Source organism: Eptatretus burgeri, chromosome 1, assembly GCF_056783735.1.
Source record: "Eptatretus burgeri isolate ZD-2024b chromosome 1, Ebu_testis_v1, whole genome shotgun sequence".
In the NCBI taxonomy this organism is placed as follows: Eukaryota; Metazoa; Chordata; class Myxini; order Myxiniformes; family Myxinidae; genus Eptatretus; species Eptatretus burgeri.
The window spans coordinates 163,128,499-163,148,501 of record NC_140961.1 but is presented as its reverse complement, the minus strand read 5'-3'; the positions used below and the strand labels follow the sequence as shown (position 1 = coordinate 163,148,501).

At 43.8% G+C, this 20,003-nt stretch overlaps 1 protein-coding gene and 1 long non-coding RNA gene across 3 annotated transcripts in view; one reads left to right on the top strand and one right to left on the bottom strand.

Annotated features, from left to right (window-relative positions):
* Positions 1-5,971: 5,971 nt before the first annotated feature.
* On the bottom strand, positions 5,972-6,983 carry LOC147035908 (uncharacterized). The gene is made up of 3 exons (XR_015049409.1): positions 6,873-6,983; positions 6,604-6,706; positions 5,972-6,465 (listed from the first exon to the last, which is right to left on the bottom strand). It is a non-coding gene; the product is annotated as an uncharacterized LOC147035908 (long non-coding RNA).
* A 3,003-nt stretch (positions 6,984-9,986) lies between these two features.
* The window catches only part of LOC147035907 (uncharacterized), a 176,416-nt gene continuing 166,399 nt past the window's right edge, over positions 9,987-20,003 (top strand). For both annotated transcript variants that reach the window (XM_085847993.1, XM_085847992.1), the window contains exon 1: positions 9,987-10,221. In XM_085847993.1, coding sequence (XP_085704119.1) covers positions 10,155-10,221 — 67 coding nt within the window. In that variant the 5' untranslated portion in view covers positions 9,987-10,154. The remainder of the gene's footprint in view (positions 10,222-20,003) is intronic.

The window sequence follows — 20,003 nt, the reverse complement described above, 5'->3', positions numbered from 1 at the left end:
CCAGCATGCTTCGCATCACATATAAAAATTCTGCACAGGCCGGGTTGCCTATAATTATGGCGAGCATGGATGCAAGAGGAGACCACCAATGCCCCGTCCACAGAACAAGTGTGGTCGCCCAGTAGTTTGATGAGCATGACACTGATGTTATCCATATGTCATGGCCTTCTCAGTCACCATATCTGAACCCAATCGAGCATTTTTTTGTTTTTTGGATACCTTGTCGAGGCTCGTGTGAGAGTGAACACACAATGCACATCAGGTTGGGCATGAGACAAGAGGGGTGGGAGTGGGAAGGACAAAACAATTGGGAACAGAGACATTAGGATATCTGTGGAAGGGAGAGGGATGGGACGGGGAACATGGGGAATACAAGATGGACATTACAGGGCCTTTCAGGAAGGGAAGCAGGGAATTTGAAGGAGGTGGGTTTGGGGTGGATTACGGGGGTAGAAAAGATGATGGTTTTGGATGGGGGAAGATAAGAGATGGTGGTGAACAGCTGTTTTGAAAACCTGGAGGGACGAGTGGGATTGACGCGAGTGTGGGAGTTTGTTCTAAAGGCGGGAAAAAAGAGGAATGAAAGAGTGAAGGTGAGCAGTGATTTGTGATTTTGGTAGTTTTACAGAAGGCGGTTTTTGGTGGACCTTGATCGCCCTGTGAAAATGTGGTGGGGACAAATCGTAGACAGAGCAGGGGTGGATGGGGCGAGACCAGAGAGGAGACGGTAGAAGACAGAAAGACCACCGACCTGCCTGCGGTGAGAGAGTGAGAGGCCCAAAAACTCAGCCTCATCGCGGGAGATGCCAATGATCCGAAATGTCTTGGTTTCCACAGCGTGAAGCTGAGAGGTGAGAGGCAGGAGCACCAGGGGAGATGGGAGAGCAGTAGTCCATCAGGCTGCAGACGAAAGCTGTGTATGTGGTCAGAAGCTCAGGTGGGCCAAGGAAGGACTTTGCACGATGGAGGATTCCTGGTCAGAGACTGGCTTTGGAGGCCAGGTTGGCAATGTGGCTTTCTCAGGAAAGATCATGGCAGATAGTGAGACCAAGAAGCTTGAAAGAAAGTGAATGGGGGGTTTTTCCAAACGATCTTTTCGGAGAGACATCATGAGAGTGTGAGATTTGTCAGGATTTAAAGACATGTTCCACATGTTGGACAAGTTTGTGATTTTACCCAGATCTGCAGTGAGCGAAGAAGCTGCTGCTTGCCGGTCTGAGGGATGACAGATGGTATGACAGAGGACAGAGTAATCAGCAAAGTGATGAAGAGGATTTTCCAGAGAGTCAGAGAGATCATTGATGAAAACCAACAAAAGAACAGGGCCCAGAACGCTGCCTTGAGGAACTCCAGCCTGGACAGGAAGAGGAGATGAAAGAACTCCATTTAGGGCCACACGTTGACTGCGACAGGAGAGGAAGTTTGAGATGAGTGAAGATGAGAGGAGATGGCCTTGGATACCACAGGAAGAGAGTTTGATGAGCATGGCAGGGTGCCAGACCATGTCAAAAGCATGTGATAAATCTAGGGATATGGCTCTGATTTCATGTCCGCCATTGAGTACCTCCATCCATTGTTGGGAGAGCAGAATCAGCATATCCCGGGTAGAGTGAACTGGTCTGAAACCAAATAGATGATCGCAAATCAAGCCATTGGAGAAGAGGAAGGATTTAATGTCTGAAGCAATGATGATGGATTCCACAACCTTGCTGATGTTTGGGAGAAGGCTGATTGGTCTGTAGTTCCAAGGATCTGTTTTCGCACCTTTTTATGCAAGGCAGTAATGTTTGCTGATTTCCAAGTAGATGGCAGAAGACCTTGAGCAAGTGAGAGGGTGAATAGAACAGAGAGAGGCTGAGCAAGAGCAGAGGAGCAGGTTTTTAGGACACGTGTGCTGATGCCGTCTGGACCGGTTGTAGAATCTGAGTCGAGGTTTGACAGCAAGCTCTCCACCTTGTCAGGAGAAAAGGACACAGAGTCAAGGGACAGTTGGGTGCAACTGGGTAAGGTGGGTACAGAAATCTGTGGGTTTCAGACACAAGATTTTGATGCAAACACCGAGTTTAGGCATTCATCCTTTTCACGTGTGGAATCAGCTGTGCAGCCATTTGAGGTAAGGGAGGGGATGGAGGGGGAATATACACCAGAAACAGATTTGATTAGATGCCACCAGGATTTTGAGGAGGGAGAGAGGTTTGAAAGTTCAGACAAGCTTAGAAAGATGTTGTTTTCTGGCTCTCCTGAGGGTAGATACACACTTGTTCCAAGCTTTACAGAAGGGACTGAGATTACCCTCAGTTGGGTTTGCTTTCCATGAGGCAAAGGCAAGTTGTTTCAGGACAACTGCCTCACCACAAGCTTCAGTGAACCGTGCGCGGGAGGAATGGTAGGACAACTGAAGACAAGAGGGGAGAAATCTGTGCATGAGGGAGAGCAAGTTTCTTTGAAGGAATTCCAAGGATGAGTTGATGTTGGAGAAAGTAGCGATGGGAGACCAATCTCGAAGTTTGATGGTTGGTTAGAGACCCTGCCAGTCGGCTTGAGTAAAATGCCAGACTCGACGGCACTGAGCTGGTTCTCTGATAATAACCAGAGAGATGTCCACTTTAACAAGCACGTGGTCAGAAGAACCGATTGGAGCGGAGGGAAGAGCAGCAGATATTCTCAGGGAAATTTGTCAAAATCAGATCCAGAAGAGATGGAGTAACATTGGTTGAGATCTGGGTCGGGAAGTTTTCCGATTGAGTCAGTCCTAATGAGTCGCAGAAAGCTTTTGCTGAGGTGCCATGGCAGGTGAGAGAGGTGCCCACACCTAGCCAACTGGCATGATGACAATTGAAGTCTTCACACATGAGGAAGAGAGAGTTCGGATGAGAAGATAGAAGTTGGTCCATGTTTTCGGATAGTGAGGTGCAGATGGAGTCATCACACATATAAACATGAGGTGGGAGTGGAGGGGAGGCCGTAGCCAGAGGTATTCCTGGGGGTGTGGGGGAGTGAGAGCAGTGCAAGGAGAGTGAGGAATAGAGTCCTTGATGAAGAGAGCAACTCCTCCACCAGGACGAGGCTCAGTTCTGTCATACTGGAGGAGGGAGTAACCAGGGAGAGGTACTTGGGAGTCAGGGATGTCTTAAGGGAGGAAAGTTTCTGTTAGGCAGATTCTGTCTGCTTTGTCAAAGGCAACCTGTATGGTAAGATCTGTAAGGTTTGAGCGAAGGCCCCAGATATTTGAGGTCCACACTGTTAATGAAGAGGGAGGGGAGGAGGCTTTGAGTGCAGGGGATGGGAGGGGAGGGGAGGGGGGGAAAGGACAAGGGAGGAGGGGGGGGAGGTAAAGATAGTTGTTGAAACAGTGTGGGGGATTGCAGAATAGCTCGGGGAGAGGGCCGGATGAGGAGGAGAAAAGGCTCTGTGGTGCTGGGGGAGAGGGTAGGGGCAAGAGAGGGAGCAGAAGGCAGTTAAGGATTTGAGGAGGTGGAATGATGAGATGGAGGTGAGAGGACAGGGGAGGGAGGCAGCTTTATGGATGTGAGGGGGGGCAACTTTGAGAAGGGTGAGTGAGGGGGGTGGATGGTGGGAGAAGGGTGAGTGGGGAGAGTTGAGAGAGAAAGGTGAGAGGGAAGCTTGGAGGGAGTAGAGTGTGATGGTTGCTTTGAGAGGGAGGGATGAGAGGGGTGAGTTGGCATTGAAGTTGGAAAAAAACAGAATGGTTGATGGAAAGTGAACAGTGAACACTCGTAGCAAACTGGGTTTTTAATTTTTAGGTCAGAGATGCGATTAAAGACGTTTCTTGATGGATGCAATAAAGACGAATTAAGAGAATGGAGAGAAGAAACTTTGTAACAGTTGGATTTTTTAGACAAGGTATGAGGGAAAGGTTAAATTGAAAGCAGTCTGTGGAAGTTGAAGAAGAGTAGTGAATTATGATGCAGTAATGAGAACCACACGTATGAGAGAGGAAGATGAAGCATTATAAGAGATCATTATTATGATTATTATTTGAGAGAGTTTTCATCAGATTCGGTCATGGGAAGGTTGAAGAAAGAATCGTGAGGTGAATGGTGAATCTAGATCGGTAAACTTAGAGGGTGGAAATGGATTACGTGGCTTTGGGAGGTGTTTCGTCAAAAGTGAATTTATTCATTTTAAATTAGGATTGCGTAACATTCAGAAAAAGGGAAGGTTGAAGTACAATAGTGGAGGTTGATGGTGAATTTGGAACTGTAAACACAGAGTGAAGCTGCTGGGTCGATGAAAAGTATCAGGAAGAGGGTGGAGAGAGACGCGTGGTTCCGGGAGGTGTAGACATCGAAAGGATACAAGGAAGATTATTATTTTTTGATGGATTTTTAAAGATCAGGTAAGATTCGGGAATGGAAGGTTGTGGGAAGAAATCGTGAAGGTCATGGAGAGAGAGGGTCAGCTGAAGTGGAAGAAAGATGATGTGCTGGCAGAAGGAGGAGGAAGAAGAAGGAGGAGGAGGAGGAGGAGGATCAGGACTCGTGGGTATGGTCATTTTTTTTTTTTTGTTTAAATGTAAGACAAGAAATAGTGTTTAGTTGAGAGGGATGGGGGATGTTGAGAAAGTGGGGAAAATAGGAATTGAAGGTAATAGGGGGAGAATGCAAATAAAAACGACCGTACACCAAGAGGGGATGGATGGGTAGGCCACAAGGAACCCGGCAAGATAAGGTCGACGAAAACTCACAAAATAGCACGATTTTTGAAACAAAACCGAACTAGGAATACACAAACATGTAGGTGAGAAAATAAACAGTTAAAACGTCACATATAACAACCGGAAACTTAACTTTGAGAAAGTCGGCAGAGACCCCTGAGAGAACCTGCCGTTGCTGAAAACCCAGAACCGGAAGTGGAATTTTTCGGATATTCTGGAATGACGGCTGAGACAGCGTTTTCCACTTCCATCAAACAGGTGTGAGTTGATTGACTCTCATGGAAGAATGGTGCTGCATCCTTCCTGTAGAATTCCAGACCTTAGTGGACTCCACGCCACGTCGCATACAGGCCATACTTGTCACATGTCGTGGCCCAACACTCTATTCAGTGACGTTATATTGGTGTTTCCAAATTTTTTTTTTGTCCACTATCTGTGTTTCCAGAGAGATGGCCCTGATCTCATGTCTGACATTGAGGTCCTCCATACGTTGTTGGGAGGGTCGAAGCAGCATGTCCAAGGTGGAGTGACCAGGTTTGAATCTTAATTGATGATCTGAGATGAGGTTGTTGGAGAAAAAGGAATGATTTCATATCAACTTTGATGATGGATTACATGACCTTTCTGATGATTGGAAGTAAGCCGATAGGTCTGTAGATGAGGGGATAAGTTTTTGCACCTATTTTATGTTCTATTTTTTTTTCTATTTCTTTTCTTTTTATGATTTCGGATTTTCAATCAGATGGACGATTACCGAGTCTAAGTTATCAGGTGAAAAAGGCAGAGAGAGGATGTGCAAAAGCAGCAGAGCCGGTTTTTAGGACAAGTGAACTGATGCCGTCTGGTCCAGTTCCAGAATCAGAATCGAGAGTGCACATTCACAGGTGCAAAAGACAGTCGGCTGTGGTGCCATTTGAAGAGAGGAAAGGGAAGGATGTGGAGTATACTCCGGAGACAAACTAAACAAGGCACCACCAGGTTTTAGAGAAAGGAGACAAGTTTGAAAGGTCATCTTTAACTCACCTGGAATGTAGTTCCGGGGAGCTTACAGGATGGTGCCTTGTCCGTCCGTCTGTAACTCCCTGGATGAAACGTCACCACACCCTTCAACAACCGGAATGAACCAAAACTTGTTCACTGCATTTAAAAAAAATGGGGCATTGAGGGGGTCTTGGGGGGGGGGTTGCCCCCCAAAATATGTATTTGCTTTCTTCTCCAAAACCACACACACGATTCTGATGAAACTTGACCACAACCTTCTGTACCAAATTTTGTTCACAGCATTAAAAAAAAAATCCATACGTATTTATTATCTTCTCCATGACATATTATGTGGTACATCCATGCCGACGAGTGGTTCCCTGGTTTTTGTTTAATCCAGCCACTACCAAGTAAGCGCCCAGTGGTATTGCCCCTATTTTTAAGGTTGGACAGATGTTTTCTGGCTCTCCTCAGAGTGGGCACACACTTGTTGCAGACTTTTCGGAATGAACAGAAATTGCTTTCGGTCAGATTTGGCTTTCAGGAAGAGAAGGCAAGTTGTTTCAGAGCAACTGCCTCACCACAGGATTCAGTGTATCATGGGCTGGAAGAAGGGTAGGATAATTGAAGACGAGATGGGATTAATCTGTGCACGAGGGAGAGCAGGTTTGTGTGGAAGATTTCCCAGGCCGAGTTGACATCAGGCAGTAGATATGGAAGACCAGCACTAAAGAGAGATGGCTGCTTGCAGTCCCCGCAAATCTGCTCGAGTGAACTCCAAGACTCGTCGGCATTGAGGCAGCTCTCTGAAAATAGATGGACATACAAGCAGATTGCATTGTGAGTTAATTGTTAATCTCACCACCTGGATGGAAATTTAAAAAGGGCTCCATTAGTTTTTGTGCACCGACGTCATGGGTCACCATGCCGAGTTTCAAAACCACCTGTTGAGTCGTGTCAGAGGAGTAGGCACCCATTGTCCATTGCCCATTGCCAGACATCGTTTATGTGGCTTTAACAGCTCTTCTAAACTTCGTCGTAGACGAGCTAAAGATAAAAGTCGAAACAAACTGAAATGACACAAAGTTCTACTTCCATCTTTGCATGCTTATGTCAAGATAAGAGGCTGCCAGGCTGCCCATAGCAAGGTTTGCTCATGAATACGTAACATATACGCCGCTGCTGTGGTGGCTGAGTCTGGCTGTGAACTGACCTATACGAGCCGGTGGTTTGAAGATGTAAGCGGTATGTGTCTCGCTGCTCGTTGATTAAAGGGAGCCATGCAGCACTTTGTGGGTGACACGGCAGAAGGAAGGGGAGACGCCGCCTGGGTACGAGTTGGCAGGGCGGGGCTTCGGCTGGGAAAGGCAAACACAGAAAGAAAGTCAAATATCTCACTGGCTGTTAAACACAGTGGCGTACGCTTAAATGGGCATCGAGATAACCTTCTCAAAAAAAACAACAAAAAAAAAAAATCCAAAAAACATCCAGCCACATCCATGCCCCATTAGAATCACGACGACCACTCTAGAAGAATGCTGCTGACAATTACAAGGACGTTCTTGCCAAATGATAATCCATGTTCCTGGTGATGGATGATGGAGGAAAGTTTGTTCAAAGTAAGGCTTATCAATAAAACCATGCTGTGTAACATGTTTCATAATTGCAAGGCCATCGTTATTGCCTGTCAACCCCTATTTGTTGAAGCTGAGAAAACAAAGGCATCCTTTTCAATAAGCCAAACTCACGTGGCTGAGTTGTTGGTGTGAACTGGTTGATAAATGTCACTTATGGCGCACCTTTGTTATGTTTTACCTGCATGTTGTGTTGAGAATTCACGGATTCATTCGGATTTTATAGTTGAAGGCTGCCGTGGGCAGTGTCACGCTGCCACGTGTCACAAAAGTAAAAGCATGACGACGAAGGCCTCAGAGGCACGAGGACGCTTTGGTCTCCCATTGGCCCTGCAAATAAACGTCTGTTGGCACATCATGGTGTCATGACTTCACATTCCTAACGGAATAGAACGACCTGCCCGAAGGATTGCCGAACGGCGTTTTGGCTGAAAGAGCTTAGCCGTTGGACTTCGCGGCTCACACGTGCACGTGTAACTGGTGAACGACCAGGTATGACTGAGGCCTGAGGGGCACACAGAAACCAGGTATGGCCGAGGCCCGAGGGGCACATAGAAACCAGGTATGGCTGAGGCCTGTGGGGCACAAAGAAACCAGGTATGGCCAAGGCCCGAGGGGCACATAGAAACCAGGTATGGCAGAGGCCTGAGGGGCACACAGAAACCAGGTATGGCCGAGGCCCGAGGGGCACACAGAAACCAGGTATGGCCGAGGCCCGAGGGGCACACAGAAACCAGGTATGGCCAAGGCCCGAGGGGCACACAGAAACCAGGTATGGCCAAGGCCCGAGGGGCACATAGAAACCAGGTATGGCAGAGGCCTGAGGGGCACACAGAAACCAGGTATGGCCGAGGCCCGAGGGGCACACAGAAACCAGGTATGGCCGAGGCCTGAGGGGCACACAGAAACCAGGTATGGCCAAGGCCCGAGGGGCACACAGAAACCAGGTATGACTGAGGCCTGAGGGGCACACAGAAACCAGGTATGGCCGAGGCCTGAGGGGCACAAAGAAACCAGGTATGGCCAAGGCCTGTGGGGCACAAAGAAACCAGGTATGACTGAGGCCTGAGAGACACACCCACAGAAAATTAGTTCGACAGTGATTGAGCGTCTGTCCCTTTCACACGATTATGCTCAATCAAGGTGTGCATTAGGGCAAGTTAAATGGCTTGCTGTGCTCCGTGGTACTGGGTCATAGAAGCAGGTGCAACACCATCAATAGTAACGACCGAGTTGGACCGGGTAGTTCTACAACCAGGAGGACATTGTTGTACAAATCGGAAGCGAAAATCCGAGGCGTACCTACAAACAGGGATCCACACGGACTCTGCAATACACTGCACCGCGTTTAACCACGTTCACTTGAACCACAAAACCACCGGCTGTGAGACGAGACCACGTTGTGGTGTTTCGAGGCGTCGAGAGACGCGCTAGGAGGGAGGTAGAGGGATTACCGATTCACACCATATTGGAGGATTCCAACCGGGACGCTCGAGACGAGCACTCCGTGAACCACACGGTGCACACCTGTCGCGTGCACCTTGTGGATAGGTGTGCGACTCGGTATCGCCACCGACGGCCGATAGGCCCAGGCCGGACGTGTTGATGTCCGTTCCATCCCTCAGTGTGGTCAGTTGTATAACAACGTTATGTGCTTTCGTCATCCTCTCATCATGGACTCGGATTTTCATGGGATCAACCAGTGGGTGTTGTGGTAAAACCGAACTCTTCAGGAGGCCGTCGGGGTCTGCGTGTTGGACCCTCATTTTGGACCTTCCTTTTATTCGCACCCTTTTTCCTCGTTGCCGTTGGATGACTTGTAGTTGGGACCGTTTACATACGACGTATGCAAAACGTTATTTAAATACGTAAGGCCTTGCTTGCATCAATTTCCATGCCCCATTCTCTCTCAACACCCTTTCCCTTTTCTCCTATTTCCCCCTTCCACCTCATTTTTCCTCAACTCAACCCATTCTTTCAGTTTCTTTATTCCAATTTAATTTCTTTTCTTCACTTCATGAACAAGGCAGGTTTTCGTCACGTCACGTCACGTCACGTCACGTCACGTCACGTCACGTCACGTCACGTCACGTCACGTCACGTCACGTCACGTCACGTCACCCTGTTCCCGGTGAGAGGACGTGTGAACCCGACTGCAGGTCGTGAAGCGCGCGCGCGCGCTCGGCATCACGTGGGCCGCCTCACGTGCAATCAATGGCCGCACGGGTTAAACAGCGGCGGATTTGCTTCGCCACACGATAATCAGCTCGGATTTACTTTGCACGAGTTCGACAGTTCAAGTGCCACGGGCTAATCAGCTGAGAGATGGACTCTGTTAAAGCACACGTGTTCGTCGGGCACGAACTCCGAATGGGCCGATCGATGGTCGGCATGAACTCCGACACTCAACCGTCCACATCCTCCTATACTAATAGTATGGACTCTGTCACGTTATGTTGTGTTATGCTCATCGGCTCGAACTCCAAACGATAATCGTTTGCTCGGAGAATAGGAACACATAGAGCACGGACATACTGATGAATGTGCGAACTTCGATTGACCGACCGCGTGTTCATCGGCACGAGAGACGCAGAGCGAGCCGGGGGGCGGGGCGAGCGAGCCGTGGGGGGCGGGGCGGGGTTAGAAGGCGGAGTCACGTGGGGCCGCACAGCCTCGAGAACCATTCGCGCGCGCGGCGCGTTGTGAGCTTCGTGCACCCCCTCCCCCCTCCCTCGCCCGCCCAACGCTGCGCAATCGCCGCTCTCTCCATCGCATTTTCTCTGTCCATCCATCGCTCTCCAGGACTTCTCTCTGCAGCGATCTGCGAACGAGCCGATGACGGCTGGACGAGCTGGGCTTGAATGATGTGGACCGACGGAGTCGTCGCACCTCTGTTGCTGCTCTCTTCCCTCGTTGCCATTTGTTGGGGTAAGTTTCACACTTCGCGCCACGTTCATCCCCGATGTCCGAACCGATAAAGGAGGGGGTGGTGCGGTTCGTGTGATCATCCAGCCGGGATAGTTCGCCGTTCCTCGTGTCGCTCGAGCGTCAGGTTCCAGTCGTTCCATGTCGTCGGGTCCAGGCATGGACGCCCGGCTCCAGTCGGGTTAATGTTCCACCTTTTACCGACGGCGTTTACATTAATTGCGCTTTAATCTCGGCGTGAAGGTTTATGAGCAGCAATGAGGAACGGTTTGGGGACACATGGTGTGGCGATTCACACAAACCGAAACAAATCCATCAATACACACAAATAACTCCGTAAGTGCACACATACATGAATGGATGCATAAAACAAATAAATAGATAACATCAACAAACACGAAACAACATCAACACACACAAACACATCAATACACACAAACAAACATAAATACACACAAACAAACATAAAAATAAACATAAATACACACAAACATAAATACACACAAACAAACATAAATATAAACATCAATACACACAAATATACATCATTACACACAAATATCCTCCAGTGCACACATACATGAATGGATGCATAAAACAAATAAATAGATAACATCAACAAACACGAAACAACATCAACACACACAAACACATCAATACACACAAACAAACATAAATATACACACAAATATCCATCAATACACACAAACAAACATAAATACACACAAATAAACATCAATATAAACATCAATACACACAAATATACATCATTACACACAAATATCCTCCAATACACACAAACAAACATAAATACACACATATACATCAATACACACAAATCAACATCAATACACATAAATATACACATCAATACACACAAATATCCACCAATACACACAAGTAAACACGAATACACACAAACAAACATAAATACACACAAACAAACATAAATACAAACAAATAAACATCAATACACACAAATATACATCAATACACACAAATATACATCAATACACACAAATAAACATAAATATACACAAACAAACATCAATACACAAATAAACATCCATACACACAAATAAACATCAATGCACACATAGAAACATCAATACACACAAATAAATATAAATACACACAAACAAACATAAATGTGCACAAACAAACATAAATATATACACCAATACATACAAATATAAATACACACAAGTAAACATAAATACACACAAACAAACATAAATACACACATAAACATAAATACAAACAAACATAAATATATACATCAATACACACAAATATAAATACACACAAATATCCACCAATACACACAAATAAATAGATACACACAAATAAACATCAATACACACATAAACATAAATACACACATATACATCAATACACAGAAATAAATAAATATGTATATATATATATATATACATGCAAACAAACATAAATACACGCACATAGCACAAGTAAACATAAATACACACAAACTAACATAAATGCACACAAATAAATGTAAATGCACACAAACTAACATAAATGCACACAAATAACACAAATATACATAAATACAGATAAATGCACATAAATAACAAATATACATAAATACACACAAACAACACAAATAAACATAAATACACAAAAATAACACAAATATACATAAATACACATAAATAGACACAAACACAAATAAACATAAATACACAAAAATAACACAAATAACACAAATACACATAAATAACACAAATATACATAAATACACACAAATAACACAAATAAACAAATCTACACAAATAACAAATAACAAATAACACAAATAAAGATAAATGCACACAATTACCATAAATACACACACACAACACAAATAAACATAAATACACAAATAACATAAATAAACATAAAGACACACAAACAACACAAATATACATAAGTACACACAAATACACAAATAAACATAAATACACACAAATAACACAAATATAGATAAATACACACAAATAACACAAATAAACATAAATTCACACAAATAACTCAAATAAACATAAATAACACAAACATAAATACACATAAATAACACAAATATACATAAATATACATAAATACACACAAATAAACAAATGCACACAAATAAACAAATTTACACAAATAACACAAATAAACATAAATGCACACAATTACCATAAATACACACAAACAACACAAATAACATAAATACACACAAACAACACAAATATAAATATACAGAAATACGGTAACATAAATACACAAATATCATAATACACATAAAGAGACAAATCCCAAGAAGTTTTCAGTTATTCTCGATGATTGAAGTTTGAAAAGTCTTTGAACTAATCATAAAGGTTCAGCTTCGAAATAAACTACATGAAATTTCACCCGAATCTTACTTTACCATTTGTGTACATCATCAGCATGTATGAATTATTATTGTGTACATGCTTGTCTTCAGGTACGAGCAAGTTTGCCTTTTGGAATAAAGTTCAGCATGTATGAATTAGGCATTTCTATCTTCCACTTGGAGGTTGCATTGTTATAGACGTGAAGGGATCGCATCCAAACACATAGGAAAGGCCGGGGTACGTGGGTATGAAGGAAGACCCCACCCCCTCCCCCATGGGGACAGAAAACAGTAAGGATCGAGTGCGTTTTGTTATAGGCGTGCCCGGGTCGTGCTTCCTGCAGTCGCCTCGGGCCGAAGACAGGGCGATTGCACAGCTCCTCCATCGGTTCCACCTGCATTAGTGCACGTTTCATGTCTAGTAGGGATTTCTATTGCATACAACCTGGAACCTTGTACATGTATTCCTATAGTGAGAACCTTGCACATGTATTCCCATAGTGAGAACCTTGTACATGTATTCCCATGGTGAGAACCTTGTTCATGTATTCCCATGGTGAGAACCTTGTACATGTATTCCCATGGTGAGAACCTTGTACATGTATTCCCATGGTGAGAACCTTGTACATGTATTCCCATGGTGAGAACCTTGTTCATGTATTCCCATAGTGAGAACCTTGCACATGTATTCCCATAGTGAGAACCTTGTTCATGTATTCCCATAGTGAGAACCTTGCACATGTATTCCCATAGTGAGAACCTTGCACATGTATTCCCATAGTGAGAACCTTGTTCATGTATTCCCATAGTGAGAACCTTGCACATGTATTCCCATAGTGAGAACCTTGTTCATGTATTCCCATAGTGAGAACCTTGCACATGTATTCCCATAGTGAGAACCTTGTACATGTATTCCCATCGCGAGTCGCATGAATAACCAGAGCGGCGGTTATCGCACTCTCCAGCATTTATAATCTCATTGGAACAAGACACTTACAATCATCCATGAAAATATGAACTTGAACCTTGCAATCTGCAAGTGTCGATGACAAGTATTAATGGAGGTTTCTCTTTCCGATATAATTTGCTTAAATATGAATTGAAAATAAAAAATAATAAACAATATGTTCACGTTTCTTGGACTCTTTGTATGTCGTTGCAAGAATGCCCCCCAAGAATGCCCCACAAAGGATCAACTTTGGATTGTATTGAACTTCAAGGGACACTGTGATGGAAATTTTGAAAGCTTTTCATCAACAGGTTCTGTGAACAAAGGAGTTCAAGAGCTCGACATCATTTGATCGCCATTTAAAACGAATGCTCTGAAAGAAAAAAAAAATTGTATTTGCGTGTGATTATGTCGGCAGTTGCCAAAACGAAACATCCATCAACAAAAAAATGGCACATCAGTGTTTTTCATGTTTAAAGGACATTTTAAGCTTCAATGCATTTCCGTTGCTCTGCATATTTACAATGCCTCGACACGCTGATGATGTAACAGGAGAAGCCAATTTTTATTGGTCGACGAGAAACCAATTTTTATTGGTCGACGAGAAACCAATTTTTATTGTTCGACGAGATACCAATTATTATTGGTCGACGAGAAACCAATTTTTATTGGTCGACGAGATACCAATTTTTATTGGTCGACGCGTAACAAATTTTTATTGGTCGACGCGAAACAAATTTTTATTGGTCGACGCGAAACAAATTTTTATTGGTCGACGCGAAACAAATTTTTATTGGTCGACGCGAAACAAATTTTTATTGGTCGACGCGAAACAAATTTTTATTGGTCGACGCGAAACAAATTTTTATTGGTCGACGAGAAACCAATTTTTATTGGTCGACGAGAAACCAATTTTTATTGGTCGACGAGAAACCAATTATTATTGGTCGACGAGAAACCAATTATTATTGGTCGACGAGAAACCAATTATTATTGGTCGACGAGAAACCAATTATTATTGGTCGACGAGAAACCAATTTTTATTGGTCGACGAGAAACCAATTATTATTGGTCGACGAGAAACCAATTATTATTGGTCGACGAGAAACCAATTATTATTGGTCGACGAGAAACCAATTTTTATTGGTCGACGAGAAACCAATTTTTATTGGTCGACGAGAAACCAATTTTTATTGGTCGACGAGAAACCAATTTTTATTGGTCGACGAGAAACCAATTTTTATTGGTCGACACGAAACCAATTTTTATTTTTATTGATGTCATTTTCATTCATAACATCATCATCACCGGCAAAAAATGGCCTCGTAGCCGTTTCTACGTTGATTAGGCTCAAGCGAGCACCTGTTGTGCGTGAAAATGGTTGCAAAAGATAGATTGTCATTTCAAGTGGCTTAATAATCTCTATCTGTCTATCTGTCTATCTATGTGTCTGACTGTCTCTTTCCTTCCTTATTTTAATGCTTCTAATTATTCCCACCTTCTTGTGGGGTCCGCCAGGGAATGTTTTTGGCCCAAGTTTTTTTCATCAACTGGCTGGTCAGGCCTGATGTTCAACTGGAACTGATTTGTATAGGAACTAGCAATTTGTTCTGGGTGCCGGGAATAACTCGCCCTCTCGTCGAGAAACACGCTGGGAATCGTTATCATCCACCAAGGCCCCCAATGCTGGGAAACAGGTCCTCCGGCTTCATGACATTCCGATGGACGGGGTGTACACGGTGATGCCTCGCTCCGCATGCACTCCGCCACGGTGACAGTTTATAGTTGGTTCGGGATTCGAACCCAGGCTCGGTTCGCTGACAAGTGAATGCACATCTTTCAAAGCTATCCTGCCAGCCAACACAAGAATGATTATAACAAGGTGTGCTTCACGTCACCTCGTCATTGAGGATGTAAAATTCAGTGAAACGCACGAAAATTGCACCTTTATCGTGGTTAATTGTTGTCGGTGTGGCTGTGCTTGTTGCCATGCGTGCATGAAGTGAAAAGCAGGGGTGAAGCAATTTGTTCCCTTTGTCTGTCTCTGTCTGTGTCCACAGACGTTGGTCGGTTCGTGATGTCAGAACAACTTCATTTTAATTGAATGTTATATTTTGAACATGAAGCGGGGAACAGATTTGCACTATCGCATTACTTCGACTCTGAATTCGTCCCGATCATGCACGAGCACGGAGGAGTGAGATGATCAGTTTTTCTCTGTCTGCCTGTCTGGCAATCAAACAAAATTGAAAATCATTCCAAACAGGAAGCTTCGTTTTTAAGGATGTCAAACAGGCCACAAACTACAGGCGCAAACGACTAAATGTAACGTGTGTTAAATAAGGTGGTGTGAAGGACACTGTGGAATCTTCATCGTCCACCAAAGCTCCACTGCATCATCAGCGGTAAACTCCCAAAGAGTTTTTATCCCTCCGCCGACAAAGTCACCAGACTCATCATGTTTTTGGATTGTCTGTCCGTCCGTGACAGGTTTTCGTGATCGCGATAACTTAAGAACGGCTGAAGGGAACAAAGTCAAAGTTGGTACGAGCATGTAGAATGATGCAACGATGAGCTGCTTAGATTATGGGGTCAATAGGTCAAACGTCAGAGGTGCCTTTCGGTAAAAATGTGACTATTGAGAACAGCTGAAGGGATTTAAATCAAACTTGGTACAAACATGTGTGGTGATGTAATAATGTGGACTGAGGCATATCAGCCGATCTCACGACGTCGAAGAGTGCCTTCTAGTTTTTACAACCTTAAAAATCTTTATTTTATTTCAATTGAATTATATACTTCAACGCTGTGGGACACGCTTTTGGCACTTTCAAAAACCTTCTGTTTTGCAGTACTTTATGCTCCACACCCTGGTAGCTGAGGGGGTGTGGAGCATTGGGATTCCCATGTGTGTACTATGTGTGAACGTCTTTATACCTGTTGAGGAACTTTGGGAAGGGTTCGAAACAGCATAGCACTTACGTTGTGTAGGTCTTCTTGGGTTGCTTTTTGCAGCTTCTTTGGCGAGAGGAGTGTGGGAGGGGTCAATTGTTTAATTAAACCCAGGTGGCTAGGATTATATAATGAGGTGAGAGCTGATTGGCTATTCCCTCCATTCACAGGTGAGAGATGTGCGTGGGTCTTTCAAAAAGTTCACAGGCGAGCCAAAAGTGTCTCAGGGTTTTATCGGGTCCAACAGGGTCTACAGGGTCTTTTAGGGTTATAAAGGTTCAAAAGGGTCTAAAGGGTTCGAATGGGGTCTTATGGGTCGAAGGGTTCTAAAAGGTATAACAGGATCTGTATGGTCTTAGGGTTCTAAAAGTTCTAAAGGGACCTGAGTCCATTAGGGTTGAACAGGGTATTTGGGGTCTAATAGGTTCTATGGAGTCTACAGTGTCTGAGGGGTCTTAAGTATCTAAGGAGTCTAAAGGGTGTTTGGGGTCTTGAGGGATATTAGGGTTATTAGGGGTCTCTAGGCTCTGAAGAGGTCTAAAAGTATATAAGGGTCTAAAGGATGCAAATGTCCAATGATGTCTTCAGGGTCTATAATGTTTAAAGGGTCTTCAAAGGTCTAAGGGGTGTCAGCAGTCGAAAGGATCTAAAGGTTTAAAAGATACGTTGCAATAGTACGTAATTAATAGACATAGTAATTGTGCATCTGACATTCAAACGGCATATGCAATTAAGAGACATCGTCATGTGAGTTTGTGGCTGGACATACATTTTCTCCATGTATATGTATATATATATATATACTTCTTTCGGCTGCTCCCTTTTAGGGTCGCCACAGCGGATCATCCTTTATGATCCGCATAGTGATTTGGCATATGTTTTATGATGATGCCCTTCCTGACGCAACCCTGGTCGCCTCTTACGACACAGGGATATGGTACACCTATTTTAACCGGGGTATGCACCGGCCCAGTATACTGGTACTCACTTCGCCGACCTCGGAAGGATGACAGGCTGAGTCAACCCCCTGGTGGATTAATTCAGTGGCCCAACGGGGCTTGAACTCAGGACCTTTTGGATCCCAAGCCGCTGCCCGAACCACTGCGCCAACACCAGGCTATATATATATATATATATATATATATATATATATATATATATATATATATATATATATATATATATATATATATATATGTATGTATATATATATATATATGTATGTATATATATATATATATATATATATATATATATATATATATATATATATATATATATATATATATATATATATATATATATAAAGAAGAACATTTCTTACACACTGATGTTATTGTCTCAAAAGTTTTGATTTCTCATTGTGTACAGTTGTACTTTGTTGTGTGTGGTCGACACCCTTTGTTGATCTCCATCTGCATATACACTTTGGTTCAGAGTGTACACACAAACATTTTTTTGAGTGGTATCTGCTCATTGAGTGACATCGGGCCCTACAAGAACCAAAGCATCTTCCAGTGTTGCTTGGAACGTCTTCCTGGTGACACATCAGCATTATTACCTACGCCCACTGAAAGTAAACGAGGTTATGTTTTCCCCCCTGTCTGTCTGTCTGTTTGTTACTTGGAAAATCGAAGAGTCGCATATGTGTTGGTTGGTCTGGTCTGTTATCAATTCCTAGTTCCTACCGGTTTCACTGGAGTTGACTATAGGTTTGATGTCCATCTGTCTGTCTGTCTGTTCGTCCGTCCCATCTGTTGTTGTTTAACATATTCATTTGAAACTTGGTTCGTGGCTTTATTATGATAAGTTACAGAACAAGTTCGAGTTTCAGGGTGTTTTGTCCGTTTTTCACAGAGTTATGACCTTTTTAAACTTAGAAGACATCACATCGGTGGGGGACATGTATTGCGAAGCAATTCTCGCTCTTGTTCTGTCTGTCTGTCTGTCTGTCTGTCTGTCTGTCTGTCTATCAATCGCCTACAGGTCAAAATTTTAAACAGATCTTCAGGAAACTTCACCACATGATAGAATTTGTGAGAAGCAAGAACCCTATTGTTCTTGAGGTCAAAAAGTCAACATCGGTCATCGGTCAACAACTTTGTCAGATTTCTAAAATTATCAATTTTCATCCAATTGACTTAAAATTTGAAGAGGATTTGTAAATCAGTTCAAATCCAACTGAATTTTTTCAACAGGGAAGTTTTGTGACACAAAAATAGGAAGGAAGGTTTGGGTGTATGGTTACATAGACACACATGGAGAAACTGTAAGCGCCTACTTGCGATGCTGGTTGGTCCCACACAGAGGGTAAGATTTCCCAGGAATCCGATTTCATCCTTGCCCCATAGATTAGCCATCGCTGCAAAGATTGGGACTCCATCAGCAAAGTGATGGGTCTTATATCAGCAAAGTGACGAGTACAGGTAAAAACAGCATCACTCTCACTTTCCTTGGACAGTCTCCTGAGCCCGTTTGCCCCACGTCTTTGTTGACAGTGCAGACGGGGTTTACCCGCATCTTTGGTGCGGCCACCTGGTGTGCGTTCTCCCTGCGTCGCTCACATGCCACACCGGGCTGATGACAGTCATGTTCTTGACAAAGTGCAGAAAGTTTTTCCTCTTTGCTTCAGATAACCACAGTCTGTGGTTCTTAATCACACTCGTAACACCGCTTGGAGGATATTGACATTTTCGGAGGAGAATTCTGGACTCCACACTTTATTTTCATCCAAATTATCCGACTGACGATGAATGTTGTTACCTTTCTGTCTTATCCTATTGTTTCATTGCTCCTTGTGATCTTTTAGAAAGGCGGTCCATCTGAAAGGTACTCTTGGACCCCAACGCTGTGTCGCCTTTCCACCGCTGATGGCTGAAAAACACCCACATTGATTCATTAATTCACTCCCCAGGGACATTTTTATTCTTTTTGTTCTTATTTACATGTACTTGGGCGAGCAGGATGGCCGAGAGGATCGTACACTCGTCTCTAAACGATCTAACCTGGGTTTGAATCCCGTCCTGGCTATAAAGTGTCATGTTTCACTGGCATGGTGATTCATCGATGTGTATGTATGTATGTGTGCCGTCCCTCGGACGGACGCTAAACCTCGGGCGACCCATCTGTTGGCATTAGATGGTGGACGGTGTCCTTTGTGAAGAGTAGGCGAGCTATTGCCAGCATCCTGACCAAATTGCAAATTCCTGTCCTAACTACTACTGGGAGATGGATGGCAAACTGCCCAACATGACCCGAGTCAAGAAACTCTTCGGCAGAAGTGATACTCTGTAACACGGAGTATGGTACGTCGGATGTGTACTTGTTCTCAAGTATGGCGCCAATATGAATGAACTTGTCCAGTTTTAGACATGAAGTAAAAGGAAGATTGGTAAGGGGTGGGGTGGAGTTAGAAAGATACATAAATTAAGAATGTAGCATATATTTATTTAAAGTCAAGATTTGTTTTCCATGAGAATCGATATCTGTCTGAAGGCTGTTGAGGAATATTCATATTTCGCACTGTTT